The sequence below is a fragment of the Tamandua tetradactyla genome, chromosome 2, assembly GCF_023851605.1.
Source record: "Tamandua tetradactyla isolate mTamTet1 chromosome 2, mTamTet1.pri, whole genome shotgun sequence".
Taxonomy (NCBI): Eukaryota; Metazoa; Chordata; class Mammalia; order Pilosa; family Myrmecophagidae; genus Tamandua; species Tamandua tetradactyla.
Window position 1 is genome coordinate 53,756,919 of NC_135328.1, and position 24,728 is coordinate 53,781,646.

The window sequence follows — 24,728 nt, forward strand, 5'->3', positions numbered from 1 at the left end:
TGCCTACCTCTTTACTCAATAAATATTTGCAGAATATTTAATGTTTATTTCTTAATAACACTCTCTTTTCTTTGCTTATAAACAGAATTTTATCTCAGAAGTGATACATTCTCAGGTTATCCATAAGTTGGTGCCCAGGAGCTTTTCAAACCTGTGGGGATGTAGGACAGGTCTTCCTCTCCTTCCTGAGGTAGGAGAGGGATAATGGTGAAAGTAGTTTTAGGAAAGGAGAACTGGCAGAGGACTTCTCAGTCATGTCAGTTTTAGAAAAGATCGTGTATGGAAATTGAGGATCTGAAAGTTGGAATCCTTAAAACATACACACAAACCTACATATGTCAGAAAACAGTGTGTACCCCCCATGAAGGCATAAATTTATCCCATTTTGAAAGGTACAGTCAGACTTTAGTTAATCTAATGATGGGGAAAAAATAAAGTGTGTGTGTGTGTGTGTGTTTGTATGTGTGTGGTAGGTAAATTTGTGGAGTAAATCCCCACAATTAGAATTGCTGGATTAAAGGCTAAATGCATCTGCAATTTTGATAGGTAGTGTATATTGCCAAATTCCCTCTATGGGGACTTCATGAGAAAAAGGTGTCAGAAATGCAAACACTAAAGCAGCGTCAGGAGCTAGCATTCCCTTCCTGATGTACAACTCTGGGATAAAGTTAAAGACAATTTTGTAATCTTAAATTGTGGAAAGCTGAGGGATTAAATGGTGTTCTTTCAATCTAAAGAAACCCTGTACAACTCCTGATAAGCTCTCCCATTCCCCACCCCCATTTTTATGGAATTTAATTGGCAGGGAGATGAATATGATAGGCTCTGGACACTGTTTTTCACCCAAGGTTTTCTGGGTCAGTTGTTCTAGAAGTGTTGGGATGTGAGTCAGGCTTCATAGTCAGCCAGGGCTGATTTTCCGTTTTCTTGATGTGGTTTACCAGAGACCTGCTCCTCATTCTCCTATAGTCCAGAGGATCCTAAATCCCTTTGTGAAGCTTCACATGATTGTGTGTGGACACAGACTCTGTAAGGAGAAGACTATGTTTGGGTAAAGTGCTGGCATTTGAAGTTAGCAAACCTGTTTTTTCTAGTTAAGAAAATGTCAGTAGTAGTTTTTCAAAAGCCCTGGACAAGGAGAAACTGAACCTTGAATTGGATCACAGACTCAGAGCCAGAACACAGCACAACAACCACCTGGTTCAGCCAACATTTTGCAGGTGAGCTGAGGGCTAGAATGGGGAAGTACCTCGTACAGCCTTACAGAACCCACTGGGAACCAGACCCCTGACTCACCCACAGGGCTTCTCTCTGTCACCTGCAGCTGCCTCTTCTTCATGGCATGGCCAGTGCTCTTCCATGAAGTTGGGGGGAGGTTTGTTTAGAGAAAAATAATCCTATAGGGTGGATTTCTACCATGTTAGAGTGACAGTGGATAAATCTGCTATTTGTACTTGTGGACTATATCCCACTCTAGGTTTATAGGACAGAAGGATTCAGGGGGAAAGAAACCAAATAACATAGACCACAAACACTCCTTTAGGACCGTTCATCTAATTCCCACTGGCCAAATTACTCGAAATCCAATAATATAGTACCTTATCGCAGTCCCTGAAAAGGGTTTTCCACAGGGAAGCGCCCTGCCTGGGCCCTAGAAGTGGATTCCCCTAAGGAATGGGGCCTTGAAGGAAAACCATCTTATTATTGAGGTATAATTTAGGTGTAGTAAAATTTATTTATTTTAGTGTACAGTTCTATGAGGTTTGACAATGTATATAGTCATGTAACTACCACAACACCTAAGATACAGACCTGTTCCATCACCTACAGAAGTCCCTCATTCTTTTTGCTGTCAACCATTTCCCAGTCCCACGCATTTGCTCTTCAGTTTTCTGTCTTTAGAATTTTGCCTATTACAGAATGTCATATAAATAGAACTATAAAGTATATAACTTTGTGAATCATAATGCATTTAAGATTAATCCATCTTATGATATCAGTGTTTCTTTCATTTTTATTGCTGAGTAGTGTTCCATTGTACTATAGTTTGTTTATCCATTTCATCCATTAAAGGACATTTGGATTGTTTCCAGTGACTATGAATAAAGCCACTGTAAAGTTTCACATACAGATTTTTTTTAACTTTTTATTTTGAAATACTTTCAAATTTACAGGATAAGTTACAAAAATAATACAAACCCCACTCAGAGAACTCCAACATACTCCTACCCAGATCCACAAATTTTAACATTTTGCTACATTTGCTGGATCATTCTATCTCTAGCTATTATCTACTTACCTCCCACCCTCCCTCCTACCCTACTTACCTATCTAGCAGTCCATTTTCTGAAAACTCGATTGTAGGTTATAAACGTAATGCTCCTGAATATTTAATATTTCTGAGTATGTTTCCTAAGAACACAGATATTCACTTATTGTTCTCGTTTTCAAGTTGCCAGAATGCAATATACCTGAAATAGAATGGTTTTTAAAAAGGGGAATAAAAAGTCCATGAAAATGTCCAAATTAAGGCATACAGGGAAAGATAACCTTGGTTCAAGAAGGCCGATGATGTTCAGGCTTTCTTTCTCAAGTGGAAAGGCACTTGGCGATTGCTGCTAGATTTCTCTCCAGCAGCTTCCCCAGGGCATTTTCTTTCTTCATCTCCAGCAGCCTGTGGCTGTGTGGGTTCTGTGACTCTGGTGGCTCTAATGCTTTTTCCAAAATGGTTCCCTCTTAAAAGGGCTCCAGTAAGCAACCCCACCTTGAATGGGTGGAGGCACATCCCCATGGAAACCATCTAATCAAAAGTTACCACCCACAATTAGGAGGGTCATGTCTCCATGGAAACAATCAAAAAGCTCCCACCCAGCAATATTGAATGAGAATTAAAGAATTTGGCTTTTCTGGGATACACAACAGATTCAAGTCAGCACACTTATGTAACCATTTTAAGTGCAGTTAACAAGTTCAAGAAACTCAACATCAATCTAGAATTTACAGTCTGTATTCTAAATTTTTTCACATGTCCCAATGATGTACCTTTTCTCCATTCTTGTTAGATCGCATCCAAGATCATGTAGTCCATTTAATTGTCATTGTCTCTTTAGTTGCTCTTGTTTTTTTTTTTAATGTGGGAACATATTCAGCAAACTCTCCCATCTAAAGCATTCCCAAGGATAACATTCAGTGTGATTAATCACATTCACAATATTGCAGTACGCTTACCACCTTCCATTACTAAAACTTTCCCACCTCCTCAAACAGAAACCCTATACCCATTAATGAATTAACTTCTCATTCCTCTGGCTCCCTGACCCTGGCAGTCTGTACTCTAATTTCAGTCTCTGTAAACTTACATATTCTCTGATATCTTCTTCATAGTTACCAGGGGGCTTAAATTTAACATCCTAAATCTAGAATATCTTGTTTGCTTTGGTACCAGCCTAACTTCAATAATATATACAAGCTCTGTTCCTATATACCTATGCACCTCCCCCCTTTATTTAGTTGTTGTCCCAAATTACATGTTTATACCTTATGAATCCCAAACCACTGATTTATCATTACATTTTATGCATTTGCCTTTTAGATCCTTTAGGAAGTAAAAAGTAGAATTACAAACCAAAAATAGTATAAAACATTAGTACTGGCATTTATATTTACCCATGTCATTAACATTTATCGGGGATCTATTTCTTTGTGGTTTTGATCTGTTGTCTATTTCCTTTTCAATCTGCAGAACTCTCTTTAACATCTCTTATAGGACCAGTCTGGTGGTGCTGAACTCCCTCAGTTTTTGTTTCGGTGGGGTCTTAGTGTCTTCTTCATTTTTGAAAGACAGTTTTGCAGGATATAGAATTCTTTGGTGGAATTTTTCGCTTTCAGTACTTTAAGTGTCTTCCCACAGCTTTCTTGCCTCCATGGTTGCCAGTAAGGAATTGGCATTTAATCTTATTGAGATTCCCTTGCACAATACACATTTCTTCTCTCTTGTGGCTTTCAGAATTCAGTTTCATTATAATATGCCACGGACTTTGTCTATTTGTATTTATCCTGTTTGAAGTTCATTGAGCATCTTGGATGTGTAGAATTGTGCCTTTCATTAAAGTTGGGACATTTTCAGCAATTATTTCTTTGAATATTCTCTCTTGTCTTTTCTTTCTTTATTTTTCTTCTGGGACTCCCACACTGTATATTGGCCTGCTTGATAGTGTCCCACAGGTTCCTCAGGCTTTGTTTGTTCACTTTTCTTCTTTCTGTTCCACAGACTGGATGATTTAATTGTCTTAACTTCAGATTCACTGTTTATTTCCTCTGCCTTCTCCAGTCTTTTGTTAAACCCCTCTAGGGAGATTTTAATTTCAATTACTATGATCTTCAGCTGTTTGATTCCTTTTCATAATTTCCATCTTTCTATTTATAGTCTCCTGTGTTCATCTATCATTTTCCTGATTTTTTTAGTTCTTTCTTTTCCTTTAGTTCTTTGAGCATACTTAAGACCATTTTCAAAAAAAGTCCTTGTCTGGTATGTCCAAGGTCTTATTGATGGTTTCTGATGCCTTAAACTTCTCCTTAGCCTGGGCCATCACTTCCTGTTTCTTCGTATGTTCTGTGATCTTTTGATGAAACCTGTACATTTTCATATTTTAATGTGTTATTATTGGAATTTAGACTCTGAGGTGTCTTTTCTTAAAGCTCGTATCCATCTAGTGTTCGGACATAGTTTCCTTATATGCCGGGTGCCAACAAATAAAGAAAAAAGAAGGAAAAAAAGAAAACATCTTTCTCAGTCTTTGCAGATTGACCTGTGCGAGTACTTTCCTTCAGGGCTTATTGTACAATGAATTTAGAAACTAGTTTGAGGCCAAAGCATAGAGGCCTCTCTCATTCTTTCTGCACAGGTCTTGTCTTGAATATGTACATACAGCCCTAGGAATTGACTGCTTAAATTGATACGAATGTCCCCTCTTCCCTAGGAAACAGTTTCCTCATTATCCAGAGACTTCACTGTATGTTTTACAACCAGCAATCCTTTGCCCTGGGCAGCACAACTTGACTGTTCTCTCACAACATTATCTTTGAACTACCTTATATACAATGAGCAAGTTCTGGGGTGGTGAGTCCCTCAGGCCACCACCAGACAGAACGAGCCAGACATAGATGTTCCCAGTATTTGTACAAGGTTTGCTCTGTTCCCTTTGGAACCGGGACCAGGGATCCACATTGGAAGGCTGGACCAGGTCTGTACTGAGCGAGTGAGGGACCTGGGACATGCCAGCCACAGTGCCAAGAGATTCTGTCACTTTTAAGTAGCCTTACTCTTGATTCAGTGCTTGACCTGTTACTACAGTTCTATAGCTGTTTTGTTGGGCTTCAAGAAAGGTTTTTCTGCCAGTTCTTGTGGGTTTTCTAAATTTCATGGAGGAATAGAGCCCTGAAGCTTCTCATTCCCCCATCTTGATCCAGCATACAGGTTTTTGGGTGTACATAAGTTTTCACTTCTCTTGAGTGACTAATTAGGAGTGGAATTGCTAAGTTATATATTAATTGTATGTTTAATTTATGAGAACCTGCCAAGCTTTTCCAAAGTGAATATATCATTGTGTCTTACCACTAGTAATTTACACCAGTTTGCATTGACAACAATTGCTCCACTTTCTCACCAGCATTTGGTATGTTTCTCCCAATTGGTGGCTTATCTTTTCATCTGTTAGTAGTGTCTTTAAAGGGGCAGAAGTTTTTGTTGTTTTTTTTAACTTTTTTATTGTATATTATAACATATAAACAAAGCAAGAAATAAAAAAGCAGTGGTTTTCAGAGCACTCCTCAACAAGAAGTTTAAAGGGACAGAAGTTTTAGATTTTGATGAAGGCCAATTAATCAGTTGTTTTAAGGATCACTCTTTTGTTTTTGTACCTAAGAAATCTTTGCCTAACCCAAAGTCACAAAGATTTTTCTCTTTTTTCTTCTAGTAGTTTTATAGGTTTTTATTTTATTCCTAGGTCTATGATCCATTTTTCATTGTTTTGTATATGGTCATTTTTATTTGCTAAGCTGCCAGAATGTAATATACCAGAAATGGAACAGCTTGTAAAAAGGGAATTTATTAAGTTGCAAGTTTGCAGTACTAAGGCCATGAAAATGTCCAAATTAAGGCAAGGCTATAAAAATGTCCAAACTAAGGCATACAGAAAGATACCTTGACTCAAGAAAGCCGATGACATTCCAGGTTTCTCTCGCAGCTGGAAATGCACATGGTACATCTGCTAGCTTTCCCTCTAGACTTCTCCAATAGCTTTCCCAGGGGCATTACTTTATGTATCTCAGAGGTCTCTGGCTGTGTGGGCTCTGTTGTCTCTGTTGGTTTGGTAGCTTTTCCCAAAATGGTTCCCTCTTAAAGGACTCCAGTAAGCAACCCCACCTTGAATGGGTGGAGACACATCTTCATGGAAACCATCTAATCAAAAGTTACCACCTACATCAACGGTACCACAGCAATACCAAGGAGGGACAAGAGTTAGGGGGAGATTTGGATTTTCTATTTGGTGAGGGTGTGTTTTTTGGCTACCTTTCTCTTGGTAACAATGGAATTATCTAAAATTGATGGTCTGTTGACTTTGGGCATTATAAATGAGGCCCAGCAGATGGAGACAGGTGAAAGATGCACTGACGGAGAAGTAGATTGGCAGACGATAGTGTGTACATAGGATTAAACACTGTGCTGCTACAAAAAGGAATGAAGTTGTGAGGTATACAATGATGTGAATGAACATGTGGGACATTTGACAAGGCAAAATAAGCCAGAAACAAAAGAGCAAATGTTGTATGATCTCATTTAGAAAATGCTTATAAGAAAACTGGGGCCTACACTGTAAATTCTTATGACAGTTACATTTAGTCTAGAGTGGTAATTGTTATTTCTGGATTTCGAGGGACTGTTTTATATATATATATAACCTGGTATTTAGAGATAAGAACAAAGTTGATCAGGTCAGGATTAAGGTAATTCAGAATATAGGGGTAAGGAAGACATTGCCTGTATTTTAGAACTTTACCTACTCTTTGAGACCAAAGGAAGAAAGGTTTATTTTGTCCAGAACCTAAATTTGCAGCTGCAGATATCTAACTCAGCCTGTCTAGATAGATCATTTAAACAATCCAAATGCAGGGAGCCCAGAATAAGAATGCGAGCCTTTAATCCTGTTTAGTTTAATGTAATGCCTGGATATATCCCAGAGTATGTTAAGCAAATAATCAAACAGTTTGGACAAAGTCCCTTGAGGGATGGAAGAAACAATATGGAACTATTAAACTTTACCACCGGGGAAACTCCAGATACTGTGTCAAACATTAGGGACACCCAAATCAATAGGCCAAGCCCTTGACTGAGCCTTGCTCTTGTGAAGCTTATGCTTGTAGTAGAGAAGCTTAGCCTATTTATAGGTATGCCTAAGATTCCTCCAGAGGACCTCTTTTGTTGCCCAGATGTGGCCTCTCTTTCTCTAAGCCCAACCCTGCATGTGAAACCATTGCCCTCCCCGCGATATGGGACATGACATCCAGGGATGAAAGTCTCCCTGATAGTGTGGAAGATGACCCCCAGGGATGAGTCTGGTCCTGGCACTGTAGGATCAACAATGCCATCCTGACCAAAAGGGGGAAAAGAAATATAACAAATAAGGTGTCAGTGGCTGAGAGAGTTCAAATAGAGTTGAGAGGTTACTCTGGAGTCACTCTTATGCAAGCCTCAGTTAGACATTGCTACTATCATAACTTGCCAAACTCCAACCCAAACCATTTCTGCAAATCCTAAAGAATACCTAAGGCATTATATAAGATTCTACAAAGGTTCCATGCACTAGGGTAACATTCCAGAAACCTACAACCTCCAGATGGGTTCCTGGATCAGATAAGTCCTGAAATGCAAAGGGGTCAGTCTTTCCAGAACATCAACTAGTTCCATCCCCCACCCCTATTATTATCCCCCATCCCTGTATTATCAACAGCTCCTTCCAACATGAAGAAGTTAGAATGGGCATAGCCCAAATACCCCTAAAGAGTGAGAGAAAGATCAAAGGAGATGGTGGAGTTATACAGAGAAGGTAGGGTTTAACAAATGAGTATGAGTACTGAATCTGCTTATTGATATTTCTTTTAGTCTCCAGTGCCTTAGACAGCTAGAAATAAAAACCTAAAATTGCGGCATTGTTACCCATACCAAACTCTGAAATCTGTTCTACAACTGATTGTTGCAATGTACTTTAAAATGTATTGCTTTTTTGTATGAATGTTATTTTTCACAAAAAAGAAAAAAAAAAAGCTGATTGTGATGATAAAAAAAAGTTATTCCCTCTAGCCTCCAATGTTCTGGGGCAACTAGAATGAAAAATCTGAGATGATGGTATGGTAGCCTGTGACAAACTCTGGGATCTGTACTTTAACTACTTGTATTGAAGAGAGCTTTGAAAACTATTGCTTTTTTCTTTCTTTGCTTTGTATATATGTTATATTATACAATAAAAAAAGTAAAAAAAGAGAAAAAGAGAGAAGGAAGAGTATAATAGAGAAGACAGGATTTAACAAATGAATGAGTGCTGAATCAATGTTGATAATCCTTTTGGTCTTCAGTGTCTTAGAGCAGCTACAAGAAAAAATGAAAAATCTTGGAACTGTAACTCTTACCAAACTTTAAAAGCTGTTGTATAACTACTTGTTTAAAAAGTACTGGGAAATTTATTGCTTTTTTCTATGTGTTATTTTTCACAATAAAAAAAGAAACGCTAAAAAAAACTGTTACCACCTACAATTGGGTGGATCACGTCTCCATGGAAACAATAAAAAAAGATCCCACCCAGCTACTGAATGAGGATTAAAGGACATGGATTTTCTGGGGTACATATTAGCTTCAACTGGCACAATGGTGCAGGATATTAATTATTGCCATTTTGCATATGGATGTCTAATGTTTCAGCACTATTTGTTCAAAAGACAGTCTCCATTAAATTGCCTTTGCACCTTTTTGGAAAGTCAATTCAGCACATATGTGTTGATCACTTGTATTCTTTTAATTGATTTCTAAACTATGAAAGGAAAATGGTAAAAGGAATAAACTTTCACTTTGCATTACTGATTTCTCCCTTGGGAAACTTATCTGTTCATCTCTCAGCAGAATAGCCGTTTCTTTTGGGCGGCAGTGTTACTTGTGCATGAATTTATCTAATTTTTCTCAATTTTTGATTCTTTATTTTAGTGTCTTCTCCCCCTCCCCAAGATTCTCTTTCTCTATACTGTGTATTCCTGGAAGGCAAAATGAGTGTGTATGTCTTCTTCCTTTTTTTAAAAATAGTATTCATCACAGTGTTTTATGTTTGTTTTGAACAAATGGGCCATTTACAAATCTGTGATAAGCCAACAATTTTATGAGAACCATACCAATCAGAGGAGACCAAGTGAAGTGAAGAAAATGAACGACTTCTCCTGAAAGCAGGAATTGTTTCTAATTCTACTTTCATGTGGTCTGTTCTGCTAGGCATGCATGGCGGGGTCATGTGGTATCATGCATGTTCAGTCATTGGTGGGGTCTCAGCTTCAGGGGATACCTGGCTTCTTTATTCTCTGTTCCTCTTTTGTGACTCTCTTTTGGGCTTCAGTCAGTGCAGCTTCATTGGAGATAGGGATGAGTGGTCTTCTTCTCTACATTCCCTATTTTCCATGGGTTTGGAGATCAAATGAGAAAATGTAAGTGAAAAGACTGGACAATATTGAGAATTATTGATTAATGAACTTGTGATATACCTTTGTTTATTGGAAGCTTGAGACTCATGAAATATTTGTTGTTAATTCATTTCACTATTTAATTGATTGCTTTGCCTTCTCCCAGCATTTTGGAAACACAAGTATTTACTACCTAGAAACTTAAGTATTATTTTTAACACTTTGATCCCGAAAAATTCACCATGACACTTGGTTTCCATGAGAGATTTAAAGTTATGACTATATTGTCCTAAAATATAGATGGGGCCATGTTGTATATTGGAGAACTCTCAAAGTTACAGCCTGAAGACCTCTGAGAAGAAGGCTTTCTCAAATCTCTCTTTTGTAATCTATCTGAGCCACATCTCTCCACTACCATCTAGTCTTGATCATTCAGTCATGTGAGTACAGTCCTCTTCCTACACTTCTCCTTCACACACATTTCTTATCTGAAGACACCTCATGCTGGGAGTCAGGAGAAATATCAGAGCTGGGTGATTCTCTCCAAGAGCATGGCTCTCATTAGAAGTATCTGTAAATGAGATACAAGTAACAGAAACACATATAGCATGATCTTTTTAGGTTCACAGCATGGAATGAGGAACCAAACTGTGTGCATTTCTAATCCTTTGGATGTTAAATTTTAAAAAGGTGTTGAAATCATAGAACACATTGCTTTTTTCCTTTTTAATTAACAGTTTTATTGAGGAATACTTTACACACCAGAAAATTTGAGTTCTAATAAATTTACAAAGTTGTACAACCATCATCCCAATCCAAATTTAGAACATTTCCATCATGCCTGCAAGATCCCTTGTGCTCCTTTGTAGCCACTCCCCATCCCCACCCCCAGCAACCACTAATCTTAAATCTGCTTTCTGCCTTTTATATTTTGCCTTTTCTACACATTTCTTGTGAATGGAATGATATAATATGTGGCCTATTATCACTGGCTTCTTTCACTTAGCATATTTTGATGTTTATTTGTATTGTATGTATCAGTATTTCATTTCTTTTTATTGCTGAATGGTATTGATAGTATACTAACAGTAGTTTGGATCTGCATCTGTGTATATCTATGTTAGGATACAGGTATGGCTGTTATAACAAATATAAAATGCCAGTGGTTTAAACAAGCTAGGTGTTTATTTTTCTCTTATACCAGTCCTTCTTGGTTTGGTGGCTCCAAAAGGTCAGATAGCTCTTACCTTGTTACTCTATCAAGGTAAGACTTGTACTTCCAAAAGGCTTCTTCCTTCGGAACTGAAATGGCTACTCCAACCATCAAATGCCCTTACAAGGAATGGGAAATAGAAAAGTGAAAAGGGAGCACATGCCTATTACTTTTAAGAACCTAACCGTGAAGTTGCAGGCATCACTTCTGCTCACATACCATTGGTTAGAACTTAAGTCACGTGGTCATGCCTAGCTACCAAAAAGCTGGGAAATGTAATCTTTTTCTAGGGCAATGTATTCATCTAAAACTTAAAGGTTGAGGATGAGAGAAGAGAACAGACATTGAGGGCCATTGTTGAGTTTGGAGAGTCCCTGTACTAGTCTCTTAGGGATTTCCACTAATTTTTCATCAAAATAAATTTAGTTGATATGCAGTTGTTGACCTAAACCTTATAGAGTTAATTTTACTATTGTTTTGGAATTACAGCAGAATTTTCTTCATATGAAGTAGCCATAAATATGAATTATTATTGTTTAGGGAATGTGAGAATAACTTAGTGATTAAATCAGATTTGGGAATTTCTGTTTTGAATATAGATCTTATATACCAGCTGGTAGGGAGGGTGGCAAACAAGAGGACAGCTTCTGCCAGGTTGACTTTGAAAGCAAAACCGTTTGTTTTGTGATTTTCTTTTCAAGTGACTGGGTGACCACTGACCTGACCTTTTCCTCCTAACATCACCACAATGCAACCTAATGAGCAGTTTCTTCAATGCTAACTCTAACCATTCTTTTCCAATTAATATGTAGTGTAATTCTGAATTAATGTCAGATCTGTCACTTTAAGGAAGAACTAGAGCAACACCATTTCATTTAGAGATACCTTTGCTTCTTCTAAGGATAATGGTAATTTCTAACAAGTGTACATTTATTAGAATGAACACTAGTTCTATTTGCCATTAGTGTGTGTTTAAAACCTTGACAACAAAACAAATTGGTACTGAATGTTTTGAAGAAACAGACAACGCTCCTTTAGTATTTCATTTCTAGGTTTTCAAGCCTAGTAATAATTACCAAGAAGTTTGCTTTCTGGGGGATAGCATTAGGCTGTGAGAGTATTCGAATACCAAAGAATCCTATACTTTCACAGCCCATTTTGAAGGCCCCGCAGATAACTTGGATAAACATAGGCTCCTCCACGTACCTCCTAATCCCTGCTGGGTCTTACACTGTGGGGAGGTTCAGACAACTTGTTTTCCTTTCCCTTCTAGCCCTTTTCTCTACACTCCCATCCAGCTGCCTTCTTTCCCCCCACCCCCAAATGTAACGTGATCTCCTAGGTCTGGTCTGCTGCTAGCACAGATTCTTTTAGTCTTAGAAAAAGAGAGGAAAAAAATTAACCATTGGTTTACCAGTTCAAAGTTAACAAAATATGAAAACCAAAAACATTGCTGGTGTTCGAAAACAAAAAGAGCATTGCTTATTAACGATCGATGCTTGTGGTTAGTTTTAATACTATGCCTAAGTTTACCTTGCTTTGTCTTGTTACACAGATCATAGTTTGAAATTTGCCATTTTTCAAGGTTTTATCATTGTAGTTTTTAACTTATTTTTTAAGATACTTTGGTCTTTATTCAATATTCATATTTAAAACAAACAAACAAAACTTTTGGTGATTTAAAATAATAATGCTTTGGCATTTATTTCAATAGCTAACCAAAGTAAAGGGAAAATGACATTTCAAGACAACACATAACTCTTTAAGTTGGAATTTAGTATCTGAATATGTGAAACTATTTTTGTTTTGTAATATTTCTGTTTATAATTTAACTTCATTGTTACTAGATTTAAGATTTCAGAGTTTAGTTGTCTGTTTCTTCACTACCAACAAAATTAAGATTTGAGAACTGTAGTTTACAACAAATTTTAAAGAATTTTTCAGGCTGGTGTCCTAAAACTGTCTGTCAGTTCTTAATTATGAGTACTTAGTAGGTGTCATGTATTGAGAAAAAAATCTAACGAGGAATTGGGAGATCTAGGCTCTTTTCCTGGCTCTGCCACTAACTTACTGTGTGACTTTGTGCAAGTTATTTAACCTCCTAGGCCTCAGTTGTCTTGTCTGTAAAATGGGCAAAATAAATTTTAATTCAAATTATTAAAGATTAAAGACCTGTTATCTCTATTCCTTCCCCATTCCTTCCTGAAATGACAACAAAGAGGTTGCTGTTTTTTGCTGTTGTTTTTTTATGTAAATACATAAAGACAAAAAGAAGCTAAAAGAAGACAATAGTGGTTAAGAAACATCACCACATTTTTGGAAAATTGAAAGCAGTCAAAAGAGTGGTAATGAACTTAGCAAAATCGAGTCGAGGAAGCTGAAACTTGTCTTTCTCTGAGAGAGATATTGATTAGAAATGAGCCTATTTTCTCTTAAGAACTTGAGAAAAGCTCAGAAATTAGAGGTTACCTCAGAAAGCAGGGTTTGAAGAGTGTAGCTGATAATAGGTTCAACTGAAAGTTTGTAATAGGAATGATTAGATTCCTCAGCCCCTTCCCCAACTCTGTACAAATAACTACCTCTCCTTCCTACCTACTTGAGACTACAGATATTATTTTGAGAAGTTGAAATATAAAGGTTGTGGACTCAGGGACATTAGGCCTAGCATGGGTCAGGGTAAAGCATGCTGAAAACAGTGGGGTGCGCAAGAGAGGATTAAAAAACAGGTCTGCTATTGAATAATTAGATTCCTGTCCCTCTCCCGATATCTGCTAACCAGGGCCCTGATAGAGAGGAGATTGAAAGATTGTTTCATAGAAAAAAAACTTGAATGGTCCTAGAGAAAAGCGTTACAGATATCCACATTGAGGGAATCCCTTGATGAAAAAGTCGGTTCACCAACTCCCTTCATTGATGAAAGTCCACCAGTTATCATGCCCCTCCCATGCATGCAGAACTTCTGGTCAGCTTTTTTAGTACCTCAATCATTTAAGTATGAATTGACAGCCAAATTTCCATAGACATTAGAGAAGTCTCTAACATGAAAAATAAAGACTAAAACAAATAAACAAAAAGCTGAAACTTGGTGGAAATAAAGAGAATACAGGAAACAACAGAGTTCAAAAGACCTCAGATAAAGGAGAGATGTTGCAGAAATCAAACAACAGGATGCTATTAAAGAAGAGTAAGTGCTTTAATAATTGAAAACATTATAGCAAAAATTTAAAATTCAGCAAAGTCTATCTCAGAAAGCAGAACATAAAGACAAAGATATGGACAACAGAAAGAACAGATAAGAAAATGAGAAACAATGACTTCAATATCCATCTGATAGGAATTTCAAAAAGTGAGAACTAAAAAAAAAGATGGGGGAGGAGGAGAGGTCAGTAAATAAAAATATAATGACTCTTTACAGAGCTTAGTGAAATGAGTCTTTTCCAAAGTTAAATGACCCTGTCTCTGGATTGTATGGGCTCTCTGAGTGCCCAGCAGCCCAGCATCCTATATGGGAAAACTTCCACCACACCATGTCATCATGAAATTTCAGAACACCAGGAATATTAAAAAATCTAAAAGCCTCCAGAGGGAAGAGCAGGTCATAGATAAAGGATCAAGAATCAGAATATAATTCCATTTCTAAACAACAGTACTGGAACTAGAGATAGTGAAGAAATACCTTCAAAATTCTATGGGGAAAATTTTCAACCTGGAATTCTTAATACAGCCAAACTGTCAGGGTAGAAGAAAGACTTGTACCTTTTTTTTTCCAGGAAGCTCCTGAAGGATGAACTCCAACAAAACAAGGGAGTAAGTCAATAAATGGAACTGAGAATATTTGAAGTGTTTTAGTGTTTGGAGATAAAAAGACAGCTCTTGAAGTATATGGGGGAAAATAGTAATGGATACATAGAAGACCAATCAAATGAAAAAAATTAAGGCAATTAATACCTCCAAACAAATTTGCGTATTAAGGGAAACAGTCATAGTATTACTTGTTTCAGCAGTGAACAATATTTACATGGTCATAATAATATAATCGCTGACTACTACTCTAACCAAAAATTGTGATGATAATGTTTTGAGAGGTTGGGGATGATGAGAATATAATACTACCATAATAAGATAGTAGATAATTTAAAAAGCTGGTGAATCTGTAAACAGCAATATAAGCATATTATTTCAAATCTGAAGGAGTCTGCCTCCAGAGAAACAGACTGGTAGATGGTGTCAAAGGACTTACTCTTTTTTATCATAAGACTTTTAGTGCTATTTGATTTTTAACCATGTTTGTATGTTACTTTGATAAAAATAAAAATTAATAAAAAATAACATGTACTTAATATTAGTTTCCTTCTGAAGAAAATTTGTTTTAGCAGCTATGTTTAGACTTGTTAATTTATAAAAATATGGTAGAATCTTACTATAATGAGATTTTCTAGAAAGTGGATTTACTCTAAGGCTGTTCAAATTTGGCCCCCAACTAAGGATTGTTGCCTTGGAAATACCATGGGGACTAACAAAAGCATCAGTGTCCTCTGAAAGACAGTCTTATGTGTGGCCTGCACGCCAAGTACTGGACTGAAATAAATAGGCCCCCATTAAAGATGTGGGGGTGTGAAGTTTGTGTTTTGCTGCAAAGCAGGCATTGCAAAACCTTGGCTTTAGCATTATAGGTAGAACTCTGAGGTATTTGAACTTCAGTAGTTACTCCTACCCCATAGCTAGTGTTTCTTTCCTTAATAATAAAAATGGATTTTCTCTTGGAAAACCTCCAGACTCTGCTGTCACTCGCTCAGAGCGTGCTTTCTGGAATCAGTTTCACATATCAAATTGTTAATTTTAGCTCCTGATTTCGTCCCAGTAAGATTTAGGCAGAAACAGAGATCACCTGATATAGTAAGAGTCCTCTCTTAGAAATAACAATACTACTATTTATTGACCACCCTCCATGCACTGGAAACTTTCTGTACATTATTTCTAATCTTTATAACCCTGTGAAATAGTTACTTTTATGACGACTCCCCATTTTACAGATGAGGAAGTTGAGGCTCTGAAAGCCGAAGTCACTTGCTCAAGCTACTGCAGTGGGTGGCAAATCTGAGATTCAGAGCTAGGCTTGTGTGATATCATAGCTCACGCAGCCTCCGCTGTGTTGCCTCCACTGTGTTTCCTTTGTGACACTTGACTAACAAATGGGGCTATCTCATTTAAGAGACTTGAAGGGATAGATATATGTCCTTAGACATGTCAAAAAGAGGTATGATTGACGTGATCTTTTAAGCTGGACCCACACTGGATCCACAGAACTAGAGAACCCAGCAGGCTGTCTCTGAATAGTGTTGCAGAATCAGGGGAAGTAGACTTTATTGACATATGCATATAAAATAGCAGGCACAAACGTCAGGATCTTTGCAATTTCCCCTAGAGTTGTTAGCTGAGCTAGAACAATGAAAATGCCAGTCAGACCTGAGATCCTGGGGTCCCTAACCAGGCCTCATATCAGATTCACCTATCTCTTGTCCACCCCCACTCCATGCTGGTGCCATAAGGTAGAATTTTGGGGCATCCTGTATCCTACCTGCTCACCTTGATCCACTCCTATATGGTTCCTTCCCCATTTTTTAAAATAGGACTGAACTCCAAACCTCAGAAAATTCAGTCTTTATCAGAAAATCTTCAAAGGATTCTCTTTTGATAACTTGTTCTAAAGTTACACAATCCTTAATTGCTTTCAAATTAGTACATTTAAAAAATATCCAGGTATCTTTGTCTTATTCCAAAAGGAAAAAAAAGCAGCTTTTCTTTCTTCCAAAACAATGGCTTTCAAACTTAAGTATTGTTTTAGTTTGTTAAAGGTGATAAAATGCAATATACTAGAAATGAGCTGGCTTTTAACAATGGGGATTTATTAGCTTAAAGCTTTTGGTTCTGAGGCTGTGAAGATGTCCAAATCATGACCTTATCAGGATGTTACCTTGTTCCTGAATACAGGCTGCTGGCCATCTGGGACTCCTCTGTAATATACAAGGCACATATTGGGTCTACTGGTCTCTCTCTTCTGTCTCCTTTTCTGTGTGTGTCCTTCTCGTCCGGTTTCTGTGACTTTCTGTTTTCTGTTTCAGAATTTCATTCTCTTATAAAGGACTCCAATAGAAGGATCAAGACCCACATGGGGCACAACCAACAAAAAAACCTAATCAAAAAGTCCCACCACAATAGGCTTATACCCCCAGGAATAGATTAGCTTTAAGATAATTTCTGGGGTCCATCCAGCTTCAAAAACTACCACAACTGCGCGCACAGATCATCTGATGTACTTGTTAAAATGCTGATCCCTGGGCTCATTCCACATATTCTGATTCTGTAAGTCCATTCTGTAGAATGGAGACCAAGAATCTGCAATTTTAGCAAGCATCCAGGTGTTTCAAAATAAGTGATCCATGGACCATAGTTTTAGAAACACTGCTCAGATCATATACTTTAATGTAAAGGATCTTTATTCTTTCTTTCTTAATATGTTCTTAAATAGTTCTAATAATTATTTTATTTTAAAGACATTTTTTCCCAACATTTAATGATTTTTTTTTCATTCTCTGGTTTTGCTTATATTATCTACCTTTCATTTACTTCAATTGGAAATTCTGTGCCACTTTGGAAAGTTCAAGGATGTTCTAGTTTGCTAGCTGCCGGAATGCAACACACCAGAGACGGATTGGTTTTTAATAACAGGGGATTTATTTTGTTAGTTCTTCAGAGGAAAGGCAGCTAACTTTCCACTGAGGTTCTTTCTTACGTGGGAAGGCACAGGATGGTCTCTGCTGGCCTTTTCTCCAGGCTTCTGGGTTCCAACATCTTTCCCCAGGATGACTTCTTTCTGCATCTCCAAAGGCCTGGGCTGAGCTCCGAGTGCTGAGATGAGGTATGCTGAGCTGCCTGGGCTGTGCTATGTTGTGCTCTCTCATTTAAGCACCAGCCAATTAACTCAAACGTCATTCATTGCAGCAGGCACGCCTCCTAGCCGACTGCAGATGTAATCAGCAATAGATGAGGTTCACATACCATTGGCTTATGTCCACAGCAACAGAACTAGTCACCTTCACCTGGCCAAGTTAACAACTGAATCTAACTACCACAAAGAACTTTGGACTTTGTCAGTCCATAGACCATAATACTTCCTAGCTGTGTAACCTTGGACAGATTACTTACCCTTCCCATCCTGCCCTAAGTTTCCTTATCTGTAAAATGGAATAAAATACAGAAAACCCATACATTGTTTTGAGGTTTAAAAGTACCTGGCACATAAGTCTACCTAAAATTATGCCTAAGAATCACTCCCAGAGTACCTCTTTTGTTGCTCAGATGTGGCCTCTCTCTCTCTTAAGCCAACTCAGCAGGCGAATTCACTGCCCTTCCACTCTTTGTGGGACATAACTCCCAGGGGTGTAAATCTCTGGCACATGGGCCAGAACTCCTAGGATTTGCAGGACCCAGTGTCATGGGATAGCGAAAGACTTGTTGATCAAAAGGGGGAAGAGAGAAATGAGACAAAATAAAGTTTCAGTGGCTGAGATATTTCAAACAGAGTCTAGAGGTTATCCTGAAGGTTATTCTTATGCATCAATAGATATATCCCTTTTTAGTTTATGGTGTATTGGAGTGGCTGGAGAGGAGTACCTGAAACTGTTGAGCTGTGTTCCAGTAGCCTTGATCCTTGAAGACAATTGTATATTGATATAACTTTTACTATGTGACTCTGTGATTGTGAAAACCTCGTGTCTGATGCTCCTTTTATCCAGAGTATGGATAGATAGTAAAAAAATAAGGATAGAAAATAAATAAATAATAAGAGGAATAAGGGGTAAAAAAAATTGGGTAGATTGAAATACTAGTGGTCAGTGAGAGGGAGGGGTAAAGGGTATGAAATAAAAGAGTTTTTTTCTTTTTATTTCTTTTTCTGGAGTGATGCAAATGTTCTAAAAATGATCGAGGGGATGAATACACACTATGTGATGATATTGTGAGCCATTGATTGTACACTGTGTATGGACTGTATGTGTGTGAAGATTGGTCAATAAAAATATTTTTTTTAAATAAGTACGTGGCACAGATTGGGAGTGGATTTGATGGTTGTTTCTTTCCCAAACTGTCTGCAAACAGAAAAATACTTCAGTCTTTTTTTTTCTTTTTCTGTTTTCCTTAGTTTTTAAAAGCTAAATGGCTTTAGGTTTTAGGTTGATTAGAGGAAATCCTTCTTGGGCCTTTCTTTAGTAAGAAAATTGAGGCCCTCCTTTATTTGCTCGTAACAGAATGCTTTTTTCTATCTTCCAAGTGAGTTTGAAAAGCATCAAAAGCTAGATATGGAAAATAGTCCAGATTTTATATGGTAGTGTCCAATTTTGCAGTATTTTGAATTTACATTGCCACTAATTCACACTGTTTTGCCAGACCTATTAATGCCTGCTTTTATAATTAAATTTAAAAAAACTTTGACACAGCTTATAAGTATTACTCATTTAAGAGGATATTGAAAGTGACTTCATTTTAGACTTAAGAGCAGAATATTAGCAATACTCATTAGCTTTTGAAAATAAAATTATATCCCAGTACAGTAAATGCAAACAAATATCGGGTCCTGTGTTAACTGATACTATTCAAGGTTATGGTTAGAATCACAAAAAATGCCTATTTGTGTGTAATTCTTGGCATTAAGCTGCCTACTTAAATATAGCCCTTTGAATCTGAAATACTAGATAAGGACACACAAAACTGTATTTTTTAGCTTATTTGTGTTGGTGGTACCTTTTTGAATTTTATTTTGGGCATGACTGTTGGGGTTTCAAAGGCTCGTTACACTACTTTAGAGTCACACACAGGCTTTCTAGTAGCATGGCAATGTCTTCCAGAATCTAGAATGTATCCACAGCCACTGCCCTTGTCACTTGGTAGCCCTGTAGCCCTGCGTTTCCAGGTGATAGGGGCTGTGATTATCCCTGACCATGCATGCCTTCTTATGTGCTTATGAGACCTGAGCTGGTACCACCTGCATGAGCCTTTCTAACAGTAGGTCTGTCTGCTTAAAATGTATTTGAAGTAAAAATACATTTTGTACATTGATCAGAATTTGGCAGGACACCTTCAAAAGGTTAATGACACCCTGGCTGAGAACTCCAGTGATATACACTAGTCACAACGAGTCCAATCTTGAATTTTTGTGTGCTATTTTTGGCAGACGTAAAGATCTTGTTACTTAGCCAGTCCTAATATACTGAATTTACCCAGAATAGGCTAGAAAGTCCTGCTTTGCTTCTAAGGCTGATCACTGTAGTCAGGGCTGTTAACCAGAAAGCTGCCTTTGGAACATACAATGACAACCTTAGTTATTTGGACAAAGGAAATATATCTAAGCTTTCATCTACTTGAAATTTATTCTTGGTATGAGGGGTCTGCATAATCCACTGGTCGGAAACCTGATCCTTGGAGTCAGGCAAACCTGTGTTGCGTCCATCTCTGCCTGTTTACAGCTGTTAAGACCTTAGGCAAGATGCTTATCCTGTCTGAGCTTCAGGTTTGTACCTGAAGGGTTAGGATAATAATTCTCTTTTCCTTACAACATCCTTGTGAAAATGCAGTGCGGTAAGGAATGTAGTAACATGCTTATCACAAAGTGTCTGGCACATAGTTAAGATCTCAATACATATTAGCTGTTATTATTTCTGTCCTATAAAATGTGGGCTCTTCTCAACTTAGTTATCTAGCACTATTTATTAAATAAATTCCTTTCACCTATTATTATTGGAATTTATCTTATTTTTATTAAATTACTTGGTGTGATTGGGTTCCCTATTGTTTTCCACTGATCTGGATTTCTGGTTTTGTGTCAGTAAGACATTATTGTGATTACTGTTGCTTTATAATATAAACAGTCTTAACCAAAGAAGTTTTGAGCCCTGTACAGCACTGAAATGTATTTTAAACAATGGTACCACATAGCACTCACCCCAAAGGGTGGGGAAACTTCCCTCTTAAAAGAAATGAAGTAGAGAAGGGAAGCAGTAGTTACTGCCTCTGGTGAATTTTCATTGTGGAAATGAAATTGCCTTCACATAGAATCAGAAATTGTTTTGATTTTAAACTCACACAACTGCCCTGTTTCCAGTCCTCTTCTAGTCTGGATGTATGATTTTATGAGTGAGTTGGGTATTTGTGTGGTTGTCATGTGGGTCCAAGCCTTCTGATTATTCATTCCTCAGACACCCATTGATATATCCTTAATCACGACAGACTCACTGAATATACATGAGATCAGTCTATGTAATTCCATAGGAATTTCCACTATTCACCGATGTTCTTGGGACATACAGTTTGCCTCCGCAGAGAGCAAAGTGGAACTTGGCCTAATGCGTCGCAGGTTGAGGGTGTCCCATGCCACAGTAGAGATTTCGAAGTTTCAAGGCTGATTAACTTGAAAGCATGCGCTCCCTGAGGTTCTCAGCATTTCTCACTGCCTCTCCAACTCCGGGTCTTTCTCTGTTGTATTTACCACCGCTGAGGACAACTAAATGCCGGGCTTGTATTTCCCCCCTCCCGCCCCCCGTCCCGCTATTAAACTAGAAACCGAGTGCCGATTGTTTTTTGAAATTGGAAATAGTTTTGGACTAGCTTTTGCACTGACAAAATAGAAGAAAATCTCCGTCCCGTCTAGAGGATTCTGTCTTTGACTCTCAGTGCCGGCTGCGGTTGGGGAGGGGAACGCGTGCCGGCGGGCCCGGCCAGGAGGGGGTTAAGGCAGCCGGGGGCGGGCCTTCCCTGCCGGAGCTGAAGGGGCCCTTTGTTGGCCGCGTCCCGGAGCCGAGACGGGGTCGGGGCGCGATGGCCGGGGCCGGGCGCGCCCGTCGGCAGTGAGAGCGCAGAGAGGCGCCTGGTGGCGTGGCGAAGGCGAGCAGGGGACCTCGCCGCGCCGGAACGGGGTCGCACGGAAGCCGGCCGAGCGAGGGAGGAGGACCAGGTCAGGGACGCCCGCCAGCACGTGAAAATGTTGGAGATTTGCTTGAAGTTGGTGGGCTGTAAATCAAAGAAAGGACTCTCGTCGTCCTCCAGTTGTTATTTGGAAGGTAAGTTCAGGGCGGGCAGTGTGGAGTAAATTCTGAAGAAGAGCCTACAGCTGCGCGCCTGGGGTCCGGGATCCTTTTCTTAGGCCTCTCGCCCGCTCGCGCGCGCGTTCTCTCCTTTTTTCTCTTTCTTTCCGTCTCAAGTCCCGGGCACTGCTGGCCCAGCGGAAAGTGCGTGGCTACAGCCCTCGAGCCCTCAGCCCGGGGAGGTCACCACGCAATAGCGTTGCCATGGGATCCCCCCACCACTACCAACAACGGAGGGGCTCAACCCGAGAGAGTTTTGAGAAAGTGAGCTTTACAGACCGTTAATGCCATTGTTAGTCTACGTTGTTTAATTTCACTAATTGGTGATTATGTGTCACAAAGGTTGATCCATATTCGTTAAAACATACGATTTTCATTAAGTATCGTGTACAAAGAGAACATGGCTCTACCATTTATGGATACAGAATTTCGAGAGATCTTTCTGCTCCGTCCTCCTCCCCACCCCCCCACCCCCGACATCCCAATCTGATCTACAGACCATGAATAGGTCTTAGGGATTCTCTCTCTTTTGGGGAGAGGAAAGAAAAATTATATTAAAATTTAAGAAGGCATTTTGATCGAGTCCGGCAGAGTACTTGGGGGAAAAAATCCTCATGTTAGGTTCATTCGAACTTAGATTCAGGAGCGTTTCGCTTTTGCCGTCTTTCCACCCTACTCTCCTTTTCTTCTCTAATCTAAGTTTATTTTATTTTATTTAAAAAAATTTTCTGCCCTAACAAGGTGGCAACTGAAAAAGTGAATTGAAGGTGATGAGTAGTCCTTATTTTTGTAGCTTGGAGATGCATGTGAAATTGATTGATTTGGGGGGATTGGTCCTTTCAGACTGTTGCCTTCAATAGAAAGGCTAATTGTAGTAGAGATGTAATTCGCTTGTGTTTCTCTGGAGTTTAGAATTTAGAATAGAAATAGAAATGTAAAAGTTCATTTTAGATTGCATAGGATTTCATTATAGTGCCATGAAGTTCTAATGTTTTTCTTTTTGAAATGGAGTAGAAATAAACTGAGGCCTTATGAATTTTCTCATCTGTTTTTCCTTTCTTTCCAATTGTTTGACTTGAAGGGCTGCCTGGAGTCACTTACGTAGCCCAAACGCTATGCCTGGAGTCACTTATGTAGCCCAAACACTAAATGCTAGTGATATCGATGAAACCTGTTTGTGCTTCCTGCCACAAGAAGTGTACATTTTTCCCCTTTCCTCTCGGGTTTGAGGAGGTTTGTTGCCTCTGAGAAGGCCTAATTGGATAGAGTGAAATTTAACATATGAAGGGAGGGAATGGTTTATTTGTCCCTAAAAGTTGACATCTCAGTTGCTAAAACCATTATATGTTAATATGTAGTTTATTTTCCAAGTTGTTCAGAAATTCTGAACACATTCTCATTTACATCTGTAGCAAGTTTGTATTCGGCATTATCATCTCCATTCTGCAGATGGATGCCTAAGGCTGAAATGATGAATGGATGTTTATAACTGCAGAGTGGAAGAAAGTTTAGGTCAGAGCTTTGCTGTGGCATTGTTTTGTTTTCCTGGAGGTAAACTGGAGATCTAGTACATACCTATTTGGTTTTATTATTGTTTTGGGGAAAAAAATTAGAGAGTCCTATTCCAGCAAACTGTGATGTCTTGAGATGAATTATAATGTTGACTCTCAAGTCTCAAAAATATTCCAGTACAGCAGATTTATGGGAGAGTTTCACTCCTGAAATTCTTCCTTGTTATTGTGTGTTCCATATTTCATTAGAGAAAGTAAATGGAGCTTTTGTTTTGTAGTGGACAGAATTTAACAAACCTCAATGATTTTTTTTTTTTTCATTTTTGCTGATGTCTTAAATCACTCAATCACTGACTATTGACACCCACTCAGTGCCTACACATCCCAGTCAGGGAGAAAATTGAATATGATTGTTTTCTGTTGTTTTAACAAAAAAGGTTCTGGTGTAAATCCAGTTTGAACATGTGTGCTGCCTGCTACTTGGGCCTATTTGTCAAACCAACAGTAGTAAACCCCACAAAAGCTACCGATTTATTAAATGCTTACTGTGTGCCAAGCACTGTTTCAGTACTTTGCACTATTTAATTTACTTATTTCTCATGACTTTCCTATGGTTAATTCCATTTTATAGATCAGGAAACTAACCAGGAGGTTAGGTAAATTGTCTGAGGTCACAGAACTAGCAAATGTGCTGGGATTTGAACCCACATTGTCTGACTCCAGAGAATCGACTCTTAGCCTATCTGTGCTCTACTGATTGTGATTATCTCCTTTGGAACTCACTGTGGCTATTAAAGTGATATCTTTACTAAAACCATAACTAATGCCTGAAGTAAAATTATTCTCTCTTCCAGAAACCTAAATACTAGTTAAATGATTACTTTTAGCAGGAGAATTAATTTTTAATGTGTATTAAAAACACCTATAAGAAATTCTTAAAAGGTATTTAGTGAATTCTCCTACCCAGTTTTCCTACCCAGAGGAATTAATTCTCAAGAGTTTCTCATGTGTCCTTCTAGAAATATTTCATGCATACATAAGCATTTTATGACATAAAAATTTTGCCATCCAATTTTGTGAAAAAGTATGTTTTGCAATATCTGTTTGCCTTAATCACAGGTAGCTTTGTAATCTGTGGTCTACTTTGAACAC

General features: G+C 38.3%; 1 protein-coding gene and 1 long non-coding RNA gene across 3 annotated transcripts in view; one reads left to right on the forward strand and one right to left on the reverse strand.

Moving 5' to 3' along the window:
- Positions 1 to 1,910, reverse strand: part of LOC143672558 (uncharacterized) — a 77,038-nt gene extending 75,128 nt beyond the window's left edge. Inside the window, exon 1 of the long non-coding RNA XR_013169894.1 lies at positions 1,813 to 1,910. This is a non-coding gene — a long non-coding RNA (uncharacterized LOC143672558). The remainder of the gene's footprint in view (positions 1 to 1,812) is intronic.
- Positions 1 to 24,728, forward strand: part of ABL1 (ABL proto-oncogene 1, non-receptor tyrosine kinase) — a 233,068-nt gene that overhangs the window by 146,501 nt on the left and 61,839 nt on the right. Inside the window, exon 1 of one of the 2 annotated variants that reach the window (XM_077147174.1) lies at positions 21,785 to 22,041. The exons of the other annotated variant lie outside the window; for it this stretch is intronic. Within the exon in view, the coding sequence (XP_077003289.1) occupies positions 21,963 to 22,041 (79 nt within the window). The 5' untranslated portion in view covers positions 21,785 to 21,962. Of the gene's footprint in view, positions 1 to 21,784; positions 22,042 to 24,728 lie in introns of those variants that run through there. 2 annotated transcript variants of the gene reach the window in all.